The 26,465-nt window shown below is 39.1% G+C and overlaps 1 protein-coding gene across 1 annotated transcript in view; it reads left to right on the forward strand.

The window, feature by feature from the left end:
• LOC132484163 (myomegalin-like) overlaps positions 1-26,465 on the forward strand; it is a 105,462-nt gene that overhangs the window by 44,463 nt on the left and 34,534 nt on the right. Inside the window, exons 2-3 of the mRNA XM_060090385.1 lie at positions 837-892; positions 6,255-6,400. Of these exons, the coding sequence (XP_059946368.1) occupies positions 837-892; positions 6,255-6,400 (202 nt within the window). The remainder of the gene's footprint in view (positions 1-836; positions 893-6,254; positions 6,401-26,465) is intronic.

Here is a 26,465-nt window from a genome sequence, read left to right on the forward strand (position 1 = left end):
CGTGGCCTTCACTGTGCTGGACAGATACACCTCTGGCTACTGCATCATAGTGTTTTTAACATTTCCATTAATAGACTTTGTTTTCCAAGTTTTCTAGGTCAATTCTACTTCCTAAACATATCTTGTTTTTTTTTTTTTTTTTTTTTTTTTTTTTTTGCTTCTCTCCATTTCTCCTATCCTATCCCTTAGTTAAAACTGTCACAACTTCTTGCTTTCCCCAACTACTTTTGTTCCCTCTACACAGTGTCACTCAGCAGCCAAAATGATCTAAAGTCTAAATCTGGTCACTTACCATTCATTCCCTCATTTAAAATCTTTCAGTGGTTTCCCATTGACATGCACATAAAACTCATATCCTTACCCCATCCCTCAGGGCCCTGCATGGTCTGGTTGCAAGATTGGCTTTCTCTGTTCCTCTAACAGGCCAAGTTCCTCCCTGACTCAGGGTCCTTACTGTTCCCTCATGATGGAACACTCTTCTGTTCCCGTTTTTCATCTGGCTGACATTCTCTTCCTCTCAGTTTAAATGCCCGTTTCTCTGAGTCTCTCTACTAGTTAAAGTACTCTGCGTATTCCTATTGTAGCACTTGCTACAACAGTAATTCAGTGCTTGTGGAACTGTTTGTCCAATGGCTGTTTCTACAAATACCTGTTGAGGATAGAAACCCTTCCTGTGGGGTTTGTCTTTGTCTTTCCAGCACTTAACACTGTCCCTGATACGTAGTACTAGCTTAATGATTGTGGAGAAATAAATAAAAATAGGTGTCTTGCCACCCAGGGACTGGACACTGTGTGGGGTGGTATCTCATCAATTAACGATGTATTTCTCTCCACAGAGATTATTTTGCAGAAGATGATGGGGAGATGGTACCTAGAACGAGTCATGCAGCAGGTAAGGAGGTTGTGGGCCTTGCTTTGCTAAATTCTTGGTCTCCTGCTGATCATAATTCCCTTAAATTATAGACCCTTTAATTTCACCGTGGCATGTAGTATATAATTCTCCACCTTCCCAGAACAGTGTAGTAAATCATAACTGAAATACTTATGCGAACTCTTCATACTTTTTTTTAATTTTTAAATTTTTAAAAATTTTATTTATTTATTTTTCACTGCATTGGGTCTTCATTGCTACGCGCGGGTTTTCTCTAGTTGCGTCAGGCGGGGGCTACTCTTTGTTGTGGTGCACGGGCTTCTCATTGCTGTGGCTTCTCTTGTTGTGGAGCACGGGCTGTAGGCGGATGAGCTTCTGTAGTTGTGGCACGCGGGCTTCAGTAGTTGTGGCTTGCGGGCTTAGTTGCTCCGTGGCATGTGGGATCTTCCCAAACCCATGTCCCTTACATTGGCAGGCAGATTCTTAACCACTGCACCACCAGGGAAGTCCCAACTCTTCATACTTTTAACAGTTCTGTAATTGCAAGTTAAAGTCACTTGTAAAATGATTAAGACAGATTCTTCCACTGAAATGAAATCTCTAATATACCATTAAAATGAGCATAATAACAGGGTCAACGTCATAAATGAGATTAGAAAAGCTCTTAGTACAGAGCTTGTCAAGGAATAAACACCCAGTAAATTTTATTATTATTAATGTATTCATAATAATATATCATTTCTGCACTAACATTAGCTAGGGGTCTACCTAAATTACAAAACCAAAGTGAAAATAACTCTCTTCTGGGAGCTATTTTTCACAAAAACTTTTAGTCACTTGGTGTTTTACTTACTTTGCTAAGTGAGTTGCCTTTTCACACCAGCCTTGAAGCACAGATTGTTCACATGCACAATGTAGAAAAAAGTTTTTAATTTGAATGTGTTAAGGACTTTGGAGTCACTTAAAATTAGCCTTTGTAATTGTGTATGTGAAATCTATAAATTCTACGGGCCTACCATACTCATTTTGAGCATCAAGAGTCTCCATTTTGAGGTAAAAATGGAAGGACTAGGGCAAAATAGAAGGGGAATGAAGAAAATGCCTACTATAAGCAGGATATTAGGCTGGGTACTTTCACTGATTATTTCATTTAATCCATATAAATGCTCTGTGAGGTAAACATTATTATACCCATTTTTTTTTTTTTTTCTTTTTGCGGTATGTGGGCCTCTCACTGTTGTGGCCTCTCCCGTTGCGGAGCACAGGCTCCGGATGCGCAGGCCCAGCGGCCATGGCTCACGGGCCCAGCCGCTCCGCGGCATATGGGATCCTCCCAGACCGGGGCACGAACCCGTATCCCCTGCATCGGCAGGCGGACTCTTAACCACTGCGCCACCAGGGAGGCCCTATACCCATTTTTTACAGAGGCAGTGATGCTTAGCAAAGTTAAGAGATTTGCCTAAATTCCCACAATTAGCAAGTGGTCAGGATTCATATCCAATCTTTTTTTCTTTAACATTTTCGTTGTGTCCATATCCAATCTTCAAAGGCTCTTATCTTTTACCATATCCTATGAATCTAACTGTAATGTATTGTTATTTTATCAAATTTTCTTCCATTTAATTGCCTATTTAATTTCACCTAAATGTGGAAAAAATCATTTTTTTCTAACTTATTTTAATTAAAACATTTGCATTTACTTAGAAATATCAAGTTATTAACAAAACCATTACTATTACTACTACTATTATTATTAATTTGCAATCACAGTGTGGTATACAATTAACAGGACAACAATTATTTTGAACAAACTGAATCAAAGACAATTGAAAATGGGAAAAAACCCAACTCTATCTGTAAGTAATTTGTGCTGTGTACCAATAAAACCTGCTTTAAATTTCTGTGCTAATTTAAACCCCTGTACTCTATCAGGCAAGGTTAGTGGCTATTGAAAATACCATTAAGTATAGGGCTATCTAAAGACACAGTTGATAGTACGTTATTTTTACAAACATGAAAAGACACTGTACAGTGTCCAGTTTAAAAATAAATCATATAAATCATATGGCCTTGCATTCCCCCCCCCCTTTTTTTCTTTAAAATTGGTTATGTAATGAGTAGTTAAATACTTCTAGACAAGAAAAAACCTGCCCCTGGAACCACACTGTTTATCATCATTATTTTTTTTTGATCTTCATCTTCTTCATATTTCTCTTTGTCATCATCTTCTTGACCCTTTTGTCTTTCTTCTTTTTCTTTCTTTCTTTTTTTTTTTTCCTAAACAGGGAATGCTCTTCTTCTTTTTTTTTTTTTTGGCCGTGCCCTGTGGCTTGTGGGATCTTAGTTCCCTGACCAGGGTTTGAACCCCAGCAATGAGCATTTAAAAAAAAATTCTGAGAAGTTGATTGAAGCATCTGGGGACTTTTTCTTGCATTCCTTCTGGAAAGTTTGTAGAAAGAAAGAGGAAGAGGGAAGGAGGGAGGGAGGCATATATTCTCCCATCCCATAGGTTGCCCTTTCATTCTATTGATGGTTTCCTTTGCTGAACAGAAGCTTTTTAGTTTGATGTAGTCCCACTTGTTTATTTTTGCTTTTGTTGCCTTTGCTTTTGGTGCCCATGCATATATGGTCCATTAATTTTCGACAAAGGAGATAAGAATATACAAGGGAGGAAGGAAGGAAAGAGAAAAGAAAAAGGGGAAAAAAAGAAAAGAAAAGGAAAGGACAGAAAAAGAGCATATTGTGGTATTTTTATTCTTGGCCCTTTCAGAACGCCTTTGCCCATGTGTCTATGTCTAGTTAACTTTTCCTCAGTGAGGTACAGAGTCACCTAGAGCCCATTTCACTCTCACTTGCACTGACACTGTCTATGGATCTCAGTGTGTTGCTATGCCTGTCATTCTTTCTGATTAAAAAAAAAAATTGTTCAGTAATAAAGGTGCATTGCTTCTTACTGTCAGCCAAGAAAGATGTATTTTTCTATGTCTTCTGCCTGAATCTACAACCCCAAGCCCACCTCAATCGGTGGTCATTTGCGTACCATGCTTGAAGTAAGCCCTGATTTCTTATTCTTTCACAGTGTTACTTCTCCAAGGCAGGCCTAGGGTGAGTAGCTAGCCTTCACTAGCTTCTCCCAGGGCAGTGCTTCCTTTGGTTAATGGAAAGACTGTGTCTCTTCCCCTTTGCCTGTTTTTCCCTGACTCTCAGGCCTGTTACAATCCCCTTCCCTGCTAAAATAACACAGTATTAGCATACTGCTAGGAAGGTTGAATGGAAGGAATGTGGGATTGGTTCTGCCACTTTTTGCAATGTAATCTTGGGCAAGCAAACTTGCTGAACCTTTATTTACTCATTAGTTAAATGAGTGTAATAATCACATCAGTCTATTTCACTGGTTGCAGTAACTATAAATGAAATTATTCCTATACAATAACCTAAAAGATCCTCTGTAGAGAGATTTTGTAGAAATACTTCTTAGCTAGTAGCTTGATTTTTTATTTCAAATAAAGCTATGGTTCAGTTATCTTTGGTCATGTGACACACCACGCTAAAACTTAGTGGCTTAAATACATATAGTTGATTCCGTTTGTTATACAGCAGCAACTAACACAACAGTGTTAAGTAATTATACTCCAATAAAGATGTTAAAAATAAATAATGAATAAATAAATAAATAAATAAACAAATAAATAAATAAAACTTAGTGGCTTAAAACAGGGGTCAGCAAACTGCAGCCCGTAGGCCCAATTGCCAGTATTTGTAAACAAAGTTTTATAAAAGCACAGTCATGCTCATTCACTAACATATTTTCTGCATGTTCTTTGAGCTATCAGGTCAGAGTTGAGTAGCTGTGACAGAGTTGATGCCCATGAGCCTAAAATATTTACTATCTGGCCCTTTAAGAAAAAGTTTGCCCACTCAAGCTTAAAACAACAGTGGTTTATTATTTCTCACAATCCTGGATGTTAGCAAACTGGGCATTTCTTCTGTTGGTCTCACTTGGGATCACTCAAATAACTGCCATCACTCAAATAATCTGACAGCTTTTTTTAAATGTCTTTATTGGAGTATAATTGCTTTACAATGGCGTGTTAGCTTCTGCTATATAACAAAGTGAAACAGCTATAGGTATACATATATCCCTATATCCCCTCCCTCTTGAGCCTCCCTCCCACCCTCCCTATCCCACCCCTCTAGGTCGTCACAAAGCATCGAGCTGATCTCCCTGTGCTATGCAGCAGCTTCCCACTAGCCATCCATTTTACATTTGGTAGTGTATATACGTCAATGCTACTGTCTCACTTCGTCCCAGCTTCCCCTTCCCCCCCGTGTCCTCAAGTCCATTCTCTACGTCTGCGTCTTTATTCCTGCCCTGCCCCTAGCTTCATCAGTACTGTTTTTTTAGATTCCATACATATACGTTAGCATATGGTATTTGTTTTTCTCTTTCTGACTTACTTCACTCTGTATGACAGACTCTAGATCCATCCACCTCATTACAAATAAGTCAGTTTTGTTCCTTTTTATGGCTGAGTAATATTCCATTGTATATATGTGCCACATCTTCTTTATCCATTCATCTGTCAATGGACATTTAGGTTGCTTCCATGTCCTGGCTATTGTAAATAGTGCTGCAATGAATAATGTGGTACATGCATCTTTTTGAATTATGGTTTTCTCAGGGTATATGCCCAGTAGTTGGATTGCTGGGTCATATGGTAGTTCTATTTTTAGTTTTTTAAGGAACCTCCATACTGTTCTGCACAGTGGCTCTATCAATTTACATTCCCACCAACAGTGCAAGAGGGTTCCCTTTTCTCCACACCCTCTCCAACGTTTATTGTTTCTACAATCTGACAGCTTGACTGGGAATGAGGGTCCGAGACAGGCTTTCTCAAGTGTCTGGCAGTGGTGACTGGCATCTTCATTCCCCCTGTACTTGGCCTTTCCTCCCCCTGGAAGGTAGTCTGGGCTTCTTCACAACAAGGTAGTCTTGGGGTTTTAGGAAGGCAAGGACAGAAATGCAAGGCCTCTCAAGGCCTAGTTTCCTGAACGTATCCTACAGCAGCATTTTCGTCACATTCTCTAGGTCAAAGCAAGTCACTAAGCCAACCCAGATTCAAGGGGTAGAGAAATAGACCCCACTTCTTGATGACAGGAGAAGGAACATCACATGACAAAGGCGTGTGGACATAACCTAGTGTGCTGTGCTGGGGACCACTACTAGTATGATCTACCACAGGCTACTGTATGTGAACTGCTTCTCTGTGGCCTAGAATTGGTTCATATTTTGCAGAAACCAAATTCTGCTGGAACATGCAGGTTGGGATGATCATAATGCCACTATTTTATACAATTTTCTGTTGTTCTGTTTCACTGGCAGCTTTTCTTAGTAACACCAAAGATCGAGGCCCTCCAGCACAGTCACAGACCTGGAGAAGTGGTGAGAAGGTCCCCTTTGGGCATTCCTTGAGAGCATTTGAAAGACCCCTTCAGGTGCAGACCCAGGCTCTTCGAGACTTTGAGAGGGTAAGTCACATGGGTGGATAATTGTTATCCCAGTTAGAAGGAGTATCAGGGGATAGTGGTGTCTTATAAAAATATGACCCATAATTTAGCTTGGATTATGGGTGTTCTTATCAAAATGTTGTCTCTTTCAATAGCATTTATCCCAATAAGCTTATGCACTGTTAGCTATATGCTGAGCACTGTGGTTCATGGGCAATTGCCCGTACCACTATTTCTGTCTTAACATTTTTACCCCTGGTTTACTTCTCAGATAAATTTAGGAAGTTTAAATGGCACCCCAAGAATCTGTAGGTGGGCCATAGTGAGCACAGGAGACCTAGTCAGTCGGCTGGCATTATATGCTCTGCTGCTGGCTTGGACCACTCTGGATATCTGGATACCGTCTGCAGCATGAAGTGGCTCAGCCACAGCCATTTGCTTCTCAACAAGAATCTGGCATTGTTGCTTGAAACTCCTGATTTAACTCTTGAAGTGCTCTGCATCTTGATAGGTTTATCCTTAGATTTGGCCAAAAGCCAAATTACTGACAATGTAATACAGGCCCCCAGTTCCCTGTGCCCTGGTTTGATCCAAGGAGGTCTGCACAATAGAACCTACCTACTGGAACCTATCTACGGCCTGGAAAGAGCACCCAGGATTTCTTATATCCCTGTGTGCTAAAAAAGGAAACAGCTCTTTGGTGCCCCCTGGGGGTTGCCCAGGAATCAGGACACACATGAATACTGTGTAAAAATGCCCTGAGATGTGTGGGATTCTTTCATTCTTGAACTGATAGCTTTTGTTATATAAAATAAAAATTCCATTTTCAAAAAAAGGTTAATAAAGTAGTGTTGACATGGGTTTACCCTGTCTTCTTTCAATTTGTAAATAGAAATGTTTCACTAGGACCTAATGTACATCCTACCAGACATTCCTGTGGACAAAGAATGTGTTCCATATAATGTGTGCCTGAGAATCTAAACAGCCCACTCTTGGTTTTTGTGCTCAGAGTTGTCATGGCCACCGTTTTGTTTTTTAAAAAAAGACAGAGTTTGCAGGAATATTAAGTGGTTTTGAAGACTAACCCTCTGAACAGCTGTGGTGCTGGTGGTAGGAGTGGGGCAGTACCACCCACCCCTTTCCTCTTTTCTGCCTTTTGCATCTACTGCAGTGCAGAAAGGGTGAGCAGAGCTGCGGCACTCCCCAAAGCTGTGAGGGTGCTCTCTGAAAGGCAGTCTGCCTGCATGCTCCTTTTGGTGGAGAGATGATTTGGATCATAGAAATGAAGGGTGTCACCTCCACTGATCAGATGAATGCCCAGGTGCTGTGGGAGCGGGAAAATAATGGGCTGAGCTGGGTGATGAGCAGGGGTCAGCTGACTTTCAACTGTGGAGTCCTAAGTCTTTTTCTCTGAGCAATGAGGTCTAATATCGCTGGTGAGTCCTTACTCCTCAATGCTGGGAACCACTGACAGAAACCAAGGTAGGATGCAAAGAAAAGGCCAATAAGAGATATTTTACATGTCTCTCCCCTATGTGTCAAGCAGTATATAAATAACAATGAGGCTACAGCACATGCATTTGTCAGAATGGTCATTGTCAGTAAACCAAGCTGTGACCTGCTCACAGGTCTGTTCATTCTTACATCCATTCATCCATCCATTCATTCTGTAGACTTTGAATGATAGCACCTGCTGTATGAAGAATCTCCATGAAAGGATTTGAAAATTAGAGGAAACATTAGTTAGAAAAAAAAAATGTAGGAGGGAGAGTGACACATTACAATGTCCCACCCTAAAAACTGGTAAAACACTAAATAACATGATATTTTCTCTAAAGTTTAAATCATGCATTCAGTAGCCTTGGGATAAAGGATGAGATCTGTACTCGGAAAGGGGAAAGGGACATATTAAAGGTTTGTGCCAGAGAAAGGTCGGCTCCTCCAGGGCATGAAGCAGATGTCAAAGAGATACAGGCCTGGGCTGGGCAGCCAGGAATCCATCTGTCTTAGTCCATTCAGGCTACTATAACTCAGACTGGGTAGCTTATAAACAACAGAAATTTATTTCTCACAGTCCTAGAGGGTGGAAGTCCAAGATCAGGGCACCAGCATGGTTACCTTCTGGTGAAGGCCCACCTTCTGGTGAAGGCCCTCTTACTGGTTCATAGCTGATGCCTTTTCACTATGTTCTTATATGGCAGAAGGGGCTAGGGATCTTTCTGAAGCTTCTTTTATAAGACATGAAACCCAAAGGCCCATCTCCTAATACAGTACCATCGTCTTTGAGGTTTAGGATTTCAACATATGAATGGGGGCAAGAGGGACACATTCAGACCATGGCGCCATCCTTACTTCATTTATCCCTGCAACAAATACTTGATCACTTCAAATAACATGCTATTCCTATCCTTAGTAATAGTCTATTGGGAAGTACAGACATTGCATTACTTACAATATAAGGTGTCCTTAAGATAAAGATAAGGACAGTGTACTCTGAGATCTTGAGAGAGAATGTTTAATTTTATTAAAGGACAGAGAAGGGCCTCCTACAAGAGGACACCTCTCATGGGGCTGCACATTTAGTGAGGTCTTCAAAGTTCAGTTAGATTTTACCAGTTAGAGAAGAAGATTGTAATATTCCAGACAAAGGGGAAATTTGGGTGAAAGGAAGAGAAGTATGTTCATGTATAGATCTGATAAGAGACTGGGCTAGAGGGACCCTATGTTCTGAATGTTTGTGTTTGCTCAAAATTCATGTGTTGAGATACTAACCCCTAAAGGTGATGGCACTGGGAAGTGGGGCCTTTGGAAGGTGCTTAAGTCATGAGGGTGGAGCCCTCATGGATGAGATTAGTGCCTTATGAAAGAGGCTCCAGAGAGATTTCTAACCCCTTCCACCATGGAGGATACAAGAATTCTGTGACCCAGAAGAGAACCCTCACCTGACCGGGCTGCCACCATGATCTTTGACTTCCACCCTCCAGAACTGTGAGAAATAAACTTCAGTTGTTTATAAGCTACCCAGTCTGTGATATTTTCTTAAAGCAGCCTGAACAGACTTAGTCAAGGGAGGTAAGGAGGGAGACTTAAAACAAGGAAAGAGGAAGTTTATAGCAATACAATCCTACCTTAAGAAACAGGAAACATCTCAAATAAACAACCTAACCTTGCACCTAAAGCAATTAGAGAAAGAAGAAGAAAAAAACCCCAAAGTTAGCAGAAGGAAAGAAATCATAAAGATCAGATCAGAAATAAATGGAAAAGAAATGAGGGAAATGATAACAAAGATCAATAAAACTAAAAGTGGTTCTTTGAGAAGATAAACAAAATTGATAAACCATTAGCCAGACTCATCAAGAAAAAAAGGGAGAAGACTCAAATCAATAGAATTAGAAATGAAAAAGAAGTAACAACTAACACTGCAGAAATACAAAAGATCATGAGAGATTACTACAAGCAACTCTATGCCAATAAAATGGACAACCTGCACGAAATGGAGAAATTCTTAGAAATGCACAACCTGCCAAGACTGAATCAGGAAGAAATAGAAAGTATGAACAGACCACTCACAAGCACTGAAATTGAAACTGTGATTAAAAATTTTACAACAAACAAAAACCCAGGACCAGATGGCTTCACAGGCGAATTCTATCAAACATTTAGAGAAGAGCTAACACCTATCCTTCTCAAACTCCTCCAAAATATAGGAGAGGGAGGAACACTCCCAAACTCATTCTACAAGGCCACCATCACCCTGATACCAAAACCAGACAAGGATGTCACAAAGAAAGAAAACTACAGGCCAATATCATTGATGAACATAGATGCAAAAATCCTCAACAAAATACTAGCAAACAGAATCCAACAGCACATTAAAAGGATCATACACCATGATCAAGTGGGGTTTATTCCAGGAATGCAAGGATTCTTCAATATACGCAAATCAATCAACGTGATACACCATATTAACAAATTGAAGGAGAAAAAACATATGATCATCTCAATAGATGCAAAGAAAGCTTTTGACAAAATTCAACACCCATTTATGATAAAAACCCTGCCGAAAGCAGGCATAGAGGGAACTTTCCTCAACATAATAAAGGCCATATATGATAAACCCACAACCAACATTGTCCTCAATGATGAAAAACTGAAAGCATTTCCACTAAGATCAGGAACAAGACAAGGTTGCCCCCTCTCACCACTCTTATTCAACATAGTTTTGGAAGTTTTAGCCACAGCAATCAGAGAAGAAAAGGAAATAAAAGGAATCCAAATTGGAAAAGAAGAAGTAAAACTGTCACTGTTTGCAGATGACATGATACTATACATAGAGAATCTTAAAGATGCTGCCAGAAAACTACTAGAGCTCATCAATGAATTTGGTAAAGTAGCAGGATACAAAATTAAAGCACAGAAATCTCTGGCATTCCTATATACTAATGATGAAAAATCTGAAAGTGAAATCAAGAAAACACTCCCATTTACCAGTGCAACAAAAAGAATAAAATATCTAGGAATAAACCTACCTAAGGAGACAAAAGACCTGTATGCAGAAAATTATAAGACACTGATGAAAGAAATTAAAGATGATACAAATAGATGGAGAGATATATCATGTTCTTGGATTGGAAGAATCAACATTGTGAAAATGACTCTACTACCCAAAGCAATCTACAGATTTAATACAATCCCTATCAAACTACCACTGGCATTTTTCACAGAACTAGAACAATAAATTTCACAATTTGTATGGAAACACAAAAGACCCTGAATAGCCAAAGCAATCTTGAGAACGAAAAGCAGAGCTGGATTAATCAGGCTCCCTGACTTCAGACTATACTACAAAGCTACAGTAATCAAGACAGTATGGTACTGGCACAAAAACAGAAATATAGATCAATGGAACAGGATAGAAAGCCCAGAGATAAACCCACGCACATATGGTCACCTTATCTTTGATAAAGGAGGCAGGAATGTACAGTGGAGAAAGGACAGCCTCTTCAATAAGTGGTGCTGGGGAAACTGGACAGCTACATGTAAAAGTATGAGATTAGAACACTCCCTAACACCATACACAAAAATAAACTCAAAATGGATTAAAGCCCTAAATGTAAGGCCAGAAACTATCAAACTCTTAGAGGAAAACATAGGCAGAACATTCTATGACATAAATCACAGCAAGATCCTTTTTGACCCACCTCCTAGACAAATGGAAACAAAAACAAAAATAAACAAATGAGACCTAATGAAACTTAAAAGCTTTTGCACAGCAAAAGAAACCATAAACAAGACCAAAAGACAACCCTCAGAATGGGAGAAAATATTTGCAAATGAAGCAACTGACAAAGGATTAATCTCCAAAATTTACAAGCAGCTCATGCAGCTCAATAACAAAAAAAAACCCCAGCCCAATCCAAAAATGGGCAGAAGACCTAAATAGACACTTCTATTTCCAAAGAAGATATACAGATTGCCAACAAACACATGAAAGAATGCTCAACATCATTAATCATTAGAGAAATGCAAATCAAAACTACAATGAGATATCATCTCACACTGGTCAGAATGGCCATCATCAAAAAATCTAGAAACAATAAATGCTGGAGAGGGTGTGGAGAAAAGGGAACCCTCTTGCACTGCTGGTGGGAATGTGAAATGCTACAACCACTATGGAGAACAGTATGGAGGTTCCTTAAAAAACTACAAATAGGGGCTTCCCTGGTGGCACAGTGGTTGAGAGTCCGCCTGCCGATGCAGGGGACACGGGTTCGTGCCCCGGTCTGGGAAGATCCCACATGCCATGGAGCGGCTGGGCCCATGAGCCATGGCCGTTGAGTCTACGCATCTGGAGCCTGTGCTCTGCAACGGAAGAGGCCACAACAGTGAGAGGCCCATGTACCGCAAAAACAAAACAAAACAAAAAAACTATAAATAGAACTACCATATGACCCAGCAATCCCACTACTGGGCATATACCCTGAGAAAACCATAATTCAAAGAGAGTCATGTACCAAAATGTTCATTACAGCTCTATTTACAATAGCCAGGAGATGGAAACAACCTAAGTGTCCATCATCGGATGAATGGTAAAGAAGATGTGGCACATATATACAATGGAATATTACTCAGCCATAAAAAGAAATGAAATTGAGTTATTTGTAGTGAGGTGGATGGACCTAGAGTTTGTCATACAGAGTGAAGTAAGTCAGAAAGAGAAAGACAAATACCGTATGCTAACACATATGTATGGAATCTAAGAAAAAAAAATGTCATGAAGAACCTAGGGGTAAGATGGGAATAAATTGACAGACCTACTAGAGAATGGACTTGAGGATATGGGGAGGGGGAAGGGTAAGCTGGAACGAAGTGAGAGAGTGGCATGGACATATATACACTACCAAACGTAAGGTAGATAGCTAGTGGGAATCAGCCACTTAGCACAGGTAGATCAGCTTGTTGCTTTGTGACCACCTGGTTGGGTGGGAGGGAGGGAGACGCAAGAGGGAGGAGATATGGGAACGTATGTATATGTATAACTGATTCACTTTGTTATAAAGCAGAAACTAACACACTATGGTAAAGCAATTATACTCCAATAAAGATGTAAAAAAAAGAAAAAAAAACAGAACAAGGAAAGAAGTAATATTAAAGATACTTAATCAGTAAAAATTAATTGATCAGTTAATGTGATTGCTTCTGAAATATTTGTTGATGTTGGAAATTCTAGGGAAAAGAGCCTTTGATTCCAGAGTAAGGGATAATACACTAAAAATCTAAATACTGGCACATTATGGAAAATACATCATTGGTCAATTAACAAGTGAAAGTGACGGCATTTTTCTTCACTATATTGGTACAGGAGGAAGGGGCAAAGGGAACAGAGCTTTGAAGATATAGTTTTCTTTCCTTTTCTTTTCTTGCATTCTGTATCCCTGACCAACAGTATGAGTGGGGTTAGAGAAGGATAGGCAGGGGTGAGGGGTCAGAAATAGTGACACAGATGAGCCTACTCAAGTTTACACTGGTAGAAGTAAATTAATAGGTATTGCTTCCCATGATAAAAGAGTTTTGCTTAGTATGTATGCTTCATTTGTACTTTTTGAATGAGTGAATGATTTAATTAATTTTTAAACCTTGTCAGCTTTGTTTCAAAGGCACTTCCCCCCGCCCCCCGAAGATACATTGATGGAGTGATCTCTATTCTTTCCAGAACTATAGACTTGAGAAGTGGGTTAAGTACTTCTCATAAATTGCCTTATTTTGTCTTTATAAACCTGCATGAAACAAGCATCACTGTTCCTATTTTCAAGTGAGGGAACCAGAACTCATAGAGATTGTGACTTTTTCAGGATCATGGAGTTTAGGTACCATGATTACAAATCCTGACAGGTTGTTGGGTCATTTTACATAGTCATATGTCAAATGGCCATAGTCATATGTTGAGAAAAATTCTCTCCTATATGTTTTCTCACTGATCACAGCACCCACTCCACCTCCAGCATCTCTGGGGTGAGCGAGACTAGAGCAGCACATAGATAACACTAGCTAGCATGTGTTGATCACTTTCTGTGTGTCAAGTAGTGTGCTAATATGTGCAATATCATCTCATTTAATGCTAATGGAAACCCTGTGAAGAAAGCATGATTATTACACCAGTTTACAAATCAGGAAATAAAGGCACAAAGAGTAACAGAGGAAGTTACCAAGCAACTCATAATGTGCTGAGAATACTCGTCATTTTTGTGACCTAAAATAGTACTTTCTATGTTGGTGGTAATAAAAGTGCTGACTCATATAGGCCTGGAATCATGAGCTCCGCCTATCTAGATGGGCACAGAGTGCAGTTCTATCTTCCCTAGGTAAACTGTAAATCCACTTTTATCTCCCAGTATTCTCCATCACATGCTTTCTATTCCATTAATTCTGAACTGCTTGCAATTCGAAGTTGTTTCATACTTCCAAGCCTCTGTTCTGGCTGTTCCCGCTGCCTAGAATAATTTTTCTCTCCTCTTCTTTACCTGGTTAAAGCCTACTCATCCTTCAAGTTTCAGTTCAGGTCCAGTTTTTTGTTTATTTGTTTTTCTTTTTAGAATACCTCCCCTCATTCTCCAGTCTCAAAATATATACCCAGACTCTAGGCAATTCAGAGGCAGAAAGCCTCTTGTTCACCTTTTTCTAGTCTCTAGAACCTGGCATAATGCTGGTACCTAGTAAATGCTCAGTAGATGTTCATCAATTAAACTAAATTTGTTGAAAAGTGTTCAAGATTAGGTGTTATATTGGATTTGTATTCCCCCTGGCCTCTACTTCAGTATTCACTGAGTATATTCACAGTAAGTAAAATGATTCTAAAGAGGGTATTGGTATATTAATTAATTGGTTAGGATAGGAAACTGAGAAGTCAGGAAAAATACATTTATTTTTATAAGTCCAATGCGCTATCCATTGTACTACAGAGCCAGGTGGGAAAAGTACATTTATTTATTTATTTTTTTGCGGTACACGGGCCTCTCACCGCTGCGGCCTCTCCCGTTGCGGAGCACAGGCTCTGGACGCGCAGGCTCAGCGGCTGTGGCTCACGGGCCTAGCCGCTCCACGGTATGTGGGATCTTCCCGGACCGGGGCACAAACCCGTGTCCCCTGCATCAGCAGGCGGACTCCCAACCACTGCGCCACCAGGGAAGCCCAGTACACTTATTTTTAATGGTGAGTTTAAAGGGAGATAACTGTCTACCTAAACTGGGATCATAAAATTATAAATGTAAAGTAGGAGAAAGAAAGCAGAGGCCTTTTGAAATATTTGACAGGAGTTATTAAGAAGATCATAATAATAGCTAATAATAATATTTATTGAGTGTTTATTAAACACAAGGCACTTTTTAGACATTTAACACATTTTATTTCAGCTCTTTTTCAGTTCATTTTCCTAACTTATGAGATAGATATTAGATATTATATTACATCCATTATATGAGTGAAGAGACCAAGACTCAAAGAACTTGATGTAAGCTATTACAGGTATAAAGTGGCAGAGCCAAGATAATTCCAAGAGTCAAGGTTCTTGGGGAAATGAAAGGACCATTCAGAGAAGGAGAGGTTACATTAGTGCAACGTGTGCAATTTGGTTCTATGCAGAGAATCAAAATGGCAAATGCTATATATAGAAAAGCCATGGAAAGGGTAGGGGTCTGTGGCTTTAAGGTCTAGAGGAGGCCTCCACTGCCCTCCCCTGTTTACACATTTTCTAATAATGTTGTCTTTAACATGAAAATGCCAACAAGACCAGCTGCAGTGTTTGCTTAATTATAGTCTGAAGCTAGCTTTTCTGGGCAGTCTGAATCCAACCACAGTGAGTCAGCCTGTTGAGGCCCCACCCATCCTGGCAAATTTTTCCACTTGGGTCTTGAAGTCTGGGGTGTGGGGTGCGGGGAGTGAGTCCTAAAAGTGACTTTTCTACATTTATGGAGATCTGAGTTATCACGGCCTGGGTTTCTTGTTCTAGTTTAGGTGAGTCTGGGTCATGTGACTTCTGCCTTTAGGTCCAGCCATTTCAAGTGCTTCTTGAGTTTTTCTTTAATTACAGCCTTGGAAAATGAAAGCTACTGGTGAAGTACATTTTCTTTCTTTTTTTTTTTTGGAAAATGGCATTTATGTTCCTCAAACCACAGTGCCCCAAGCATACTGGTTCTGGTTTCACAAAGTCTTGAGACTTTCAAAAAGTTATTAGATGAGAAGGGAAGGGGGGATAAATCTGAAACTTTCAGCAATCATAAGCACAGGATTTTTTCTTTCTTGTTAAACATGACTTTTAGGAGGGATTCCACACAGTCACTCCACAGAACTTCGGCAACATTTTCATTCCTAAGCAACACTGCCAAAAATAGGCATCAAATCAATCACATTTTTCTTAAGAACTATGAATAAAAGGAATGATTCTGAGTGCTGTAGAGGATGCAGAGATGTATATGAGTTACCATTCTCAGAGAGCATACACTCTGATTAGGGACATAAGAAATTTAAATTACTCGAAATTTAATTTAAATAACATCTAAGGCACCAGTGGAAGAGATCACAAGATTAGAGTAATTGCCAATCAAATGTATGTCTTTAAAACCTAGATGTTAGGGTCTTCCCTGGTGGCGCAGTGGTTGAGAGCCCGCCTGCCAAAGCAGGGGACACGGGTCGTGCCCCGGTCTGGGAAGATCCTACGTGCCGCGGAGTGGCTGGGCCCGTGAGCAATGGCTGTTGAGCCTGCGCGTCCAGAGCCTGTGCTCCGCAACGGGAGAGGCCACAACAGTGAGAGGTCCGCATACCGCAAAAAGAAAAAGAAAAAAAAAAAAAAACCTAGATGTTAGGACAAAACATTTTTTCTAATTTGTATTCATATGTATAGTAAACTTTATAAAGATATAAATATTGGCTCACATTTGGTTACACAATTAACAAAGTAACTTTATCAAAAAGAATGAAATTACAAAAACTGAACAACCCTGAAAGTTCTGGAAGGTATGGTTACCAACACAGAAAAGAGCAGTCACTTCCACAGAGAAAATGGCACTTGAATGAGAATAATCCTTCTTATTTTTTGTTATCTCCTCTCTGTGTCCTCATTAGACTTGTTGTCTTCTCCTCTTCACTGTATGAAGAGAAGCTCTGTCTTTCTTCCTATGGACTTGAGGAATTTCCATTCCAATGATAAAATTTTAAAATAACAAAAATAATGATATCAATTAATATTTATTGAGTACTACAGTGTGCAGACCTCTGTGAATGCACCTGACTTGCATTATCTTATTCAGTTCTGAAAACAGTCTTTTGTTTTTTTTGCGGTACGCAGGCCTCTCACTGCTGTGGCCTCTCCCGTCGCGGAGCACAGGCTCCGGACGCACAGGCTCAGCAGCCATGGCTCACGGGCCTAGCTGCTCCGCGGCATGTGGGATCTTCCCCGACCGGGGCACGAACCTGTGTCCCCTGTATTGGCAGGTGGACTCTCAACCACTGCACCACCAGGGAAGCCCTGAAAACAGTCTTTTGAGGTTGATACAACCATTATTTTCATTTGTACAGGGAGGGACACTGAAGCTAGGAAAAGACTAGTGATTGCTAGAAAGTGCTAGAGCTGGGACTTTAACAGAAGTGTACCGATTCCAGAACCTGAACGCTTAGCCACAATTTCATTATGCCTCTCTATGTGCAGCTGCTCCCCTTATTCATTTGTTTGTTCATCTACTCAGTATGTGGGTACAATCTATGTGCCAGGCCTGTTCTAGTTTTACATGCACAGTGATCAAGTATGAAAAGGTGTGTGTTGAAGGATGAATGTTTCAGTGATTTTATACTAATAAAATATTAGAAACAATCTATTATTCATCAAGGCAAGGATTGATTATTTCAGCCATGGTACACATACAACAGAGCATCACAGAGCAATGTACTGACTTGGAAGGATGTCTGTAATAATAATAATAAATTTAAAATTAAACAACAGAACAACAATAATTTGAATATTACATAAAATAAGATCTCTTTAAAAAACTTTTATTTTTACACAATTTTTAAAGGTTACTTTCCATTTCCATTATTAAAAATATTGGCTATTTGTTATACAGCACATCCTTGAACCTATCTTACACCCAACAGTTTGTACCTTCACTCCCCCACCCCTATACTGCCCCTCCCTCCCCACTGGTAACCACTAGTTTGTTCTCTGTGTCTGTGAGTCTGCTTCTTTTATGTTATATTCACTAGTTTGTTGTATTTTTTAGATTCCACATATAAGCGATATCATAGTATTTATAAGATCTCATTTTTGAGGGAGAAAAACTAGAAATGTCTGGAAGGATATACACCAAAATATTTAAAGTGATTAGGTCTGGGTGATAGGATTAGCCATGATTTTTACCTTCTTTATAAGTTTTGGTTTTATCTGAATTTTTAATCATGTGCATTCCTTTTATTTATCTAATCATTCTACAAATATTTCTAAAGTGCTTACTGTATACAACATAATGTCTTAAGCACTGCACATACAATAATGGATAGGCAAACGTGGTTCCTGCCCTCATGGAGTTTACAGATTAGCCAATTACAGCAGAATGTAATCATTACAGTGCTGTGGAGGCACTCAGGAGGGGCCCTTACCCAGACTTTAGGGTCAGATGGGCTTCCTTTAGTAGGTAATATCTAATTCAAATCCGTACAGGCTAGTTGGAGATAGTGAAGTCAGAGCTGAATGGAAATTGAAGGGGAATGACTTTCCAGGCTGACACTGCTACCCATGAAAAGTCCTGGAGACAGCAGAGAGCAAGTTCATCAACAGGAGGCTTTTTGTCATGGCTGGAGCACTAGAGTATAGAATGGGGTTCAAGCTGGTTTTATCTCCCCCTACCACCTGCTCCTCTCAGTCAAAGCCTTATTGTTACTGCCATGGTTATTCATGGTATCACTGTGAACTCAGCTCTTATGCCTAGACAAAGTCCTAATTGTGACTTTGAAATCACCTTCTTTCCTAGAGAAGGATGGAGAAAGAATTAATGAAAATCTAGAAAAATAGGTGAGGCCGTAAATTGACACGTTCCCTCTGAATACTAAAAGCTCAGCAAATAATCTTCCGGGGTCGAACCAGTTGTAAAGAAACAACACCAAGTCCTGCTCTTGTTGGTCGGGCCAAACTGTGGGAGAATCTAGTTTGGAGCTTGGGAGCTCCCAGCATCAGTGCAGCTCAACTGTTGTTTGCCATGGAACTCATTTAACTGTCTCTGACAGTGCTATTTCTGGCTGGGCCATTTATTTTTGGTAACCAGGGAAGTTGTTATTTGTTTTGTTTTGTTTTTATATAGTTCATAGTGCTCCAATATGATGATGACAACACCCTGTTATTCCAGGATCATTGGGGGTGGTGTGGGTGTGTATCTATGGTGGGGGAAGGCAGCAGGAACATCACTGGAACCCCTGCCATTTATCTACACAATGATGCTGCCTAAGACAGGGTTTATTTATTGACCTGATATAATAGCTCTGTTGTTAGCTGTCTTGCCATCAGGCCATGTATTTCAAGAAAAGACTGTGTAGAGGATGGGTATCAGTATGCTTTTGAGTTTAAGGGGAAAAAATGGAATGATATTGTTAATATTTTAGCATTTAAAAGACTAAAACTTCAGGGATTATGTTGAAATTTCAGAAATAGAGTTTCAGAAGAAAGATTTGTTTATTGTGCAACCCAAAAGAAAAAAAGCCAGATGTTTGTAGAGTTCTCAGTCTGCTTTCTGAGGCAGGCATCAACAGCTGACTTCTGGAACACTGGACAGAAACCCTGTGTGGAAGTGAAAGGTTGATGAGTGGAAGACCAAGTTGATTGACTTTGACTGACATTTTCCTTATTAGAATGTTCTGCAGAAGTTTTGCATATTCTTCAGGGCAGCCTAATGAGTATGTTTTTCCTGTCAAAATATAGGGTGGATCATGTTTTCTTTCTGTTTTATTTAAGGATTGTAACAAAACTTTAACTTTTGATAGAACATAGCAATCCATGAGTATTTAATATTGAGGGCCACTTAAAGTATACTTTATCTAGCCTTTATGTTAGGGCCCCATAATCTAAATAGGATTAATATACATTTAGAAATGGTCAGTTCTAAACCATTTGCTTTTAACTGAATTGAATTGAATTGAACTTGAATCTTTATCATAAAAAATCCTTTGTAAAAGGCAAAGGACTGGACATGTTACTTCTCACAGCTTTAGTTTCTTTCTTCTTTTTTAAATAACAGCTTTTTTGAAATGTAATTTACATTCCATAAAATTCACCCTTTTAAAGTGTACAATTCCATGTTTTTTGTATATTCAATGAGTTGTGCAACAATTACCACTATCTAGTTCCAGGACATTTTCATCACCCCTCAGAAACCCATCATACCCATTAGTAGTCATTTCCTGTTCCCTCTTCCCCCAGGCCCTGGAAACCACTCATCTAATTTCCCTATGGATTTGTCTAGTCTGAAAATTTCATAAAAATAGAATCATGTAATATATGACTTTTTGTGCCTGGCTTATTTCACATTATATAATGTTTTCAAGGTTCATTCGTGTTGTAGCATGTGTCAATACTTCATTCCTTTTTATGACTGAGTAGTATTCCATTATATGGATATGCTAAACTTTGGCATTCAAACTTCTGTTTTTGGATATGTGGGATGTTTCTGCTTTTTGACTATGCGAATGATGCTTCTGTTTTGTGTGGACATATGTATCACTTCTCTTGGGTGTATACCTAGGAGTGGAATTGCTAGGTCATATAGTAACCCTATGTTTAATCTTTTGAGGACTAACTTTGGTTTAGTCACCTTGAAAATGGAGAAAACTATGTTTTATATAGGTTCAGGTGGTCAGACCCTCTGAGGTCACAAGCAGTATTATTTATAATGAAGGATACTTTTTGAAAAGATGCAGGGACCTGAGGTAGAATTGGAAGTACCTTATTAGTCACAGGGGAGCCCTAGGTTCACAGGGGTCACTTAGTGTCAGATTAAGGCCCTGATGAGTATGAAGTATGGGTCAGACTGCTGGAAGCTGTAGTCTGTGCTCCTCCACTTTCTAGCTAAGCAAATCGGCTAACTTCCTGATGTCTTACTTTCCTGGAGTATAAAATGGGGATAATAATATCCAATCCACTTACTTCACAGTGTTGTAATGAAGATACAATGAAATAATACATATATGGAAGTGCTTTGTATATTGTCAAATCCTATACAAGCGATTGTTGTTGTGAAGATAGTGTAACTATATCTAATTAATTTTGTAATACAAGTCAAAGTCATTCAAAAGAGCCAGTAATTAAACTTTTGTATTTCTCCAAGTTAGATTTTATCAGAAAAGCATAGGGACTTCCAGACACATAGATGTATTACAAATAAAATATTTATATGTGAAACAAGCCATCCTCCTCCTTCTCCTTGCCCCATCCCTTCGTGTCTATCTCTGCCGTCTAATCCAAAACAAGTAGGGTTCCTGGGTGCTAAAGAGCAGGAAGCACTCTCTAGCCATTGGTGTGACTTTCCCACAGGTCTGTTTTGAAAATGTAACAGTTAGCAAACTCTGTTGAGGGTCATCCTTAGGTCCCCAGTCCTTGTTGCTGTTTTTGTCTTGGAATAACATGTGCTTTATTCTCACTTATCTCCTCTTCCTCTTCCTGCGCAAGGCAACCAGAGCACTCAGTCTGAACAGGTAGACTCCCACTACCTTTTAGGACTCTACCATAAGAGAGCTGGTGGGGTGCTCTGAGATCTTTCAAAAAGTGACAGCTCTCTCATTGGTGCTGTCTTTGGTAATATCGTTTCTATGAGAAAATATGTTTCAAACATAGAATCTCAGGATGGCTAAAGACCTTAAAAGTTCTCCAGAACTAACTCCTAGTGGATGTGTGAAGATTCTTAACAATATCCCTGACAAGTGGTTCTTTAGTTTCAGTTGATTCCTTTTTGTGGCAGGAAATTTACTATCTCTCATAATGTAAGTGCTAAGTAAATATGTGATGTATGAATGTATGGATGGAGTGTGGCAATAAGTTCATTACATCCAACTCTACTAGAGAATTTATTCTTATATTTAATTGAAAGCTGCCTTCCTGTAATTCCTAGTTTCATTCCATTTAAAATAGTTTTTTTAAAATAATAAACTATTTCACAGACAAGAACATACAAAGAACAATAAAACACTTGTCCATGTATCCAATATCTAAATTTTTTGAAAAGTTTTTTTGATTTGGACCATTTTTTTAAAGTCCTTATTGAATTTGTTACAATATTGCTTCTGTTTTATGTTCTTTTGGTTTTTTGGCCACAAGGCATGTGGGATCTTAGCTCTCTGACCAGAAATTGAGCCCATACCCCCTGCATTGGAAGGCAAAGTCTTAACCACTGGACGGCCAGGGAAGTCCCCCCAATATCTAAATTTTAACACATATTATTTTCGCTCTATTTGCCTCATATTGAAAAATAAAAGTTCACATTACAGATGCAATTGCAACACTCTTAATAGCCCACCCCAATCCGACCTCCTGACTCCTTTCCTACAGTTAATTACTATTAAGTATTTTTCCGAAAGTCACACAATTAGAAAATAGCAGAGCTGAGAGTTGAACCCAGATCTCCTTGGTTCAAACGCTATTGCCTTTTCCACAATTCTGTGCTATCCCACCTAGATAAATATGTATAATAGTGATAATATTTATTGCCAATTTGTAAGTGGATAGTAAAATGTCAAGTGTTGCTTAAAACACTATTCTCCTGTTCCTCTGCTTACCATATTAAGTTATTTAAGAATATTTTTATTTTCATGAAATGTAAAATTATGAATTATCACAGATATCAAATTAGTGGAGTTAAGTTGCAAAAGTTTCATTATATTTGAAAAGAATGTGTCAATTAAGATGATTAATCATTTTTAGTGGTGTGGAACTGTATGCTTAGGAGAGGGATTGGTAAGAGATTAATATGTTTTCAAGCATTTCCATTGTAAGAACTATCTGGGGGGTCTGAATATGATTAAGCAAATTGAGGCTGAGTTTTTTTTAAAGGCTGACTTGACAGTCGGTTATGTTAATGGGGCATGACATACAACAGCTGGGTTGTAATCTCCTACTATTGTTGGCATTGATTGAGTTCTTATTAAAGTCTTGTTTCCAGTCTGGACTAATACATTAAGAAGCGGTGGGAAGAAGAAATTAAGGAAGGAGCAGGGGAGAACTGTTAATGTTTGGAAAAAATATTTTCAGAGAAGAGAGTAAAGAGTTTCTATATACTACATTAAAAAGGAAGAACAAAGATAGAAGCACTGCCCCTTGCTCAAGAACCTGCAGTGTTTATTTCCTAAGCAGTGCAGAACTTATCCAAAGCTCTGAGAGGCCCTGATTTAGGAGGTCTAGTGAGCAGCACAGGTGTGTGTGGTTTTGTTTGCTAAAGCTACAAAACACAAACAAATAAAACAAAACATAAGCAATAAGCGAATAAAGTAAGTAGTAAGTAGTTCCTCACCCTTTGTTCAAACTGAGAACCAGAATCTGCTAAAGGAACAAACTCAGGCTCCTCATCCTGACTTTCAAGATCTTTCTAAAATGGTTCTTCACTTCCTGTCCTCTCTGTTTACCCACTACAGGACAGCACATGCCCTTTGTTTCAGTCCACTTGGTCCTCTGTACCTTTGCTTATGTTTTACCTGCCTAGATTGCCTTGTATTCTCCCTCCAGCCTATACAAACGTGATTCATCCTTTAAGGAGCAAAAATGTCACTTCTCTCTGGAACCTTCTCTGGTAGCCTCTCTTTCCTAATTTCTGTAGTTTTTACTATTTGTACAGTTCATACTGCCCTTTGATTGTTATTTATCATATATTATTCCCCATTTATTCAGAACTCTTGTACATAGTTCAGATTCTGCAATGTGCATTAAAATTAGTCTGTTAGAATTAATTTACTCATAAAATTACCTTTAGATATGCTCTTCCTCCTACAAGATCTGCATAATCTTGTATACAGATTGAATTCTATTAGGATTAAATCCAATGAAGTCAAAGTCAGCTATTCATCCATTCTTTTATTAAATATTTCTTGAGCACCTACTATGTGCCAGGCACCATTCTGTGTACAGATGATATAGCAGTGAACAAAACAGGCCCATATCCTGGCTTTCTCATGGAGTTCACATGCTAGTAGGGAGAGACAGACAAGAAACAAAATAAATAAGTAAATATAATATTTTAGAAGGTGATAGTGCTATGGGATTAAAAAAAATAAGGGAGACATGGAGGGCTGGGGTGAGGCATAGGGTGAGTAACAGTTTTAAATAGGGTGGTCACCTCATAGAGGAAGTGACATTTGATCAAAGACTTGAAGAGGGTGAGGAAGAGAATGCAGATAACTAAAGAAAGAGCATACTATTGAGAAGGATCAGTAAGCTGAAAGGCCTTGAGGAGGGAGGGTGCTTGGTGTTTTTGAGAAACAGCAAAGAGAAACAGTGTGGCCAGGGCAGAGTACACAGGGGAAGAGTAGTAGGAAAAAAGTAGAAGAGAGGGTAGGGGAGAGGCTCCAGATTATGCAGGGCCTTGGGACTTATGGGCTAACAAAATGACTGACTTAGCCTTTCACTCTCAATTAGATGGGAAGCCATTGGGGGTTTCCAGCAGAGAAGCAATCTGACATTTTGTAACCCTCATAGTGATATGGCTGCCATGCTAAGAATCGACTATAGGGGAGCAAGGGTGGGAGTGGGGAGACCAGTTAAGGGGCTATTCAAATAACTCAGAGGAGAGATCACAGTATCTTGGGCCAGAGTGGCAAAGTACGAGTGGCAGTGGTGGTAGTTAGCTTCTCTATATGTGTTGAAAATAGAAATCTTGATAGACAGATTTACAGACAGATGAGATGATGTGCATGAGAAAGAAGGGTCAAGAATAATTCAAAGGTTTTGGACCAAACAACTGCAAATATTGGTGGTTACAAACTGAAATGGGGTCCAAAGAAGAAGGAACATATGTGCTGGGAAAAAATAGGAATTCACTTTTATATATCACGAGCATGAACTATCTATATTCAAGCAGAGATTTCTACTAGGAAGTTAGGTGTAGATTGGAGTTCAGGAGAAAAGTCAAGATGGGCACATAAACTTAGAAATTTAAGTGAACAAAACATTATTTTTCTAGTCATCATTCTAGCAGATGTAGTTTCTTTGGAGCCATTAAAACAAACTTTTCTATATCATTGGAAAGTTATGAGAATAATATTGGGTTGGCCAAAAAGTTTGTTTGGGTTTTTTCTTAAGATCTTAGCCGAACAAACTTTTTGGCCAACCTAACATAAGCAAGCTAGCCCATATTTAACAGATCAAATCAGCAAAAAATGAAATATATATGCAATAATTATCTATTAATTAATTTAACAAATATTTAGGGAGTGCGTCCTAAATATTCTGCAATGAGAATACAAAGACACAAGATATGCCTTGCCAGCCCTCAAAACACTCTAGTCTGACTGAGGTGATCGTATACTGCACAGTGGAAAGAATTAACTGGAGAGGTCTTCTTGGCAATTGTGGGAGCTGAAGGAATATAGAGAGACATATAAGTCATTGACCCTTGGGCAGCTTACAGACTAGTTGGAGAGGTAGACACATGAAAAATTTAAAAGCTCTAAAATGTGTAAATAACCCTGCAGGACAACAGAAAAGCATTACCATAAGGCAGCATATGAGCAGTTGCCAAACGTTAGTATTTGCCTTAGGAGCTCAAGAGGAAAAAGTTTTTCCAGTGTGGCATAGCAGGGAAAGCTTCATTTGGGTGGAATTCAAACTTGAGAAAGTGACTTGAAAAAAGAGGCAGCGTGTCTTGAGAGGGTGTGATTTTTTTTTCTTTTATGCTGAGTGATGAGATGCCTGTGAAGGAGTTTTAAGTAAAGGAGATGACAGGATAAGATTTGAGTTTTGAAAATAATGTTTTTAAAATAATGGGTTTTCTTAGCTTTAATAAGGAGAAGAACTAGGTAGATGAATTCTGGCAGACATGATAGACACTGTTGCAAAAGTTTTTGCCATGAGGTTTGTCGTGAGAATGGCACATTCAAGTTGAACTATTTAGCAAAGAGCTGGTTATGTAGGGTTAGGTCTTGGGTGAGACAACTCAGTTGGAGGTTTGGGGACTGTTTGGGAGGCAAAAGTCAAAGCCCTAAAATTGGATAAAATCTCTAAGGGAGAAAGTGTGAGGAGAAAAAAATCAGAAGGCTAACAACTAATTATCATTTAAGTAGTAGCTTTAAAGAGCCAGGAAAAAAAAAAAAAAAAAAAAAAAACACAGGGAAGAGGCTAGAGAGATAGGAAAAGAACAAGGGATCACAGGGAATAAGAGAAAATAGGCTTAATGTGAAGAAAGAAATATATAGGTTGGATAAGAGCACCTGCATTCATATGCAATTTTACTTTCCATAAAGCTTCTATTAAGTTATCTTACATAATGAAAGAATCCAAGTAGACATCAAAAGCATGATTAAACACTAATCTAGAATCTGGCACCTGGTTCCCCCTGTGCAAAATGGAGGTAAT

This window comes from Mesoplodon densirostris, chromosome 2 (genome assembly GCF_025265405.1).
Source record: "Mesoplodon densirostris isolate mMesDen1 chromosome 2, mMesDen1 primary haplotype, whole genome shotgun sequence".
In the NCBI taxonomy this organism is placed as follows: Eukaryota; Metazoa; Chordata; class Mammalia; order Artiodactyla; family Ziphiidae; genus Mesoplodon; species Mesoplodon densirostris.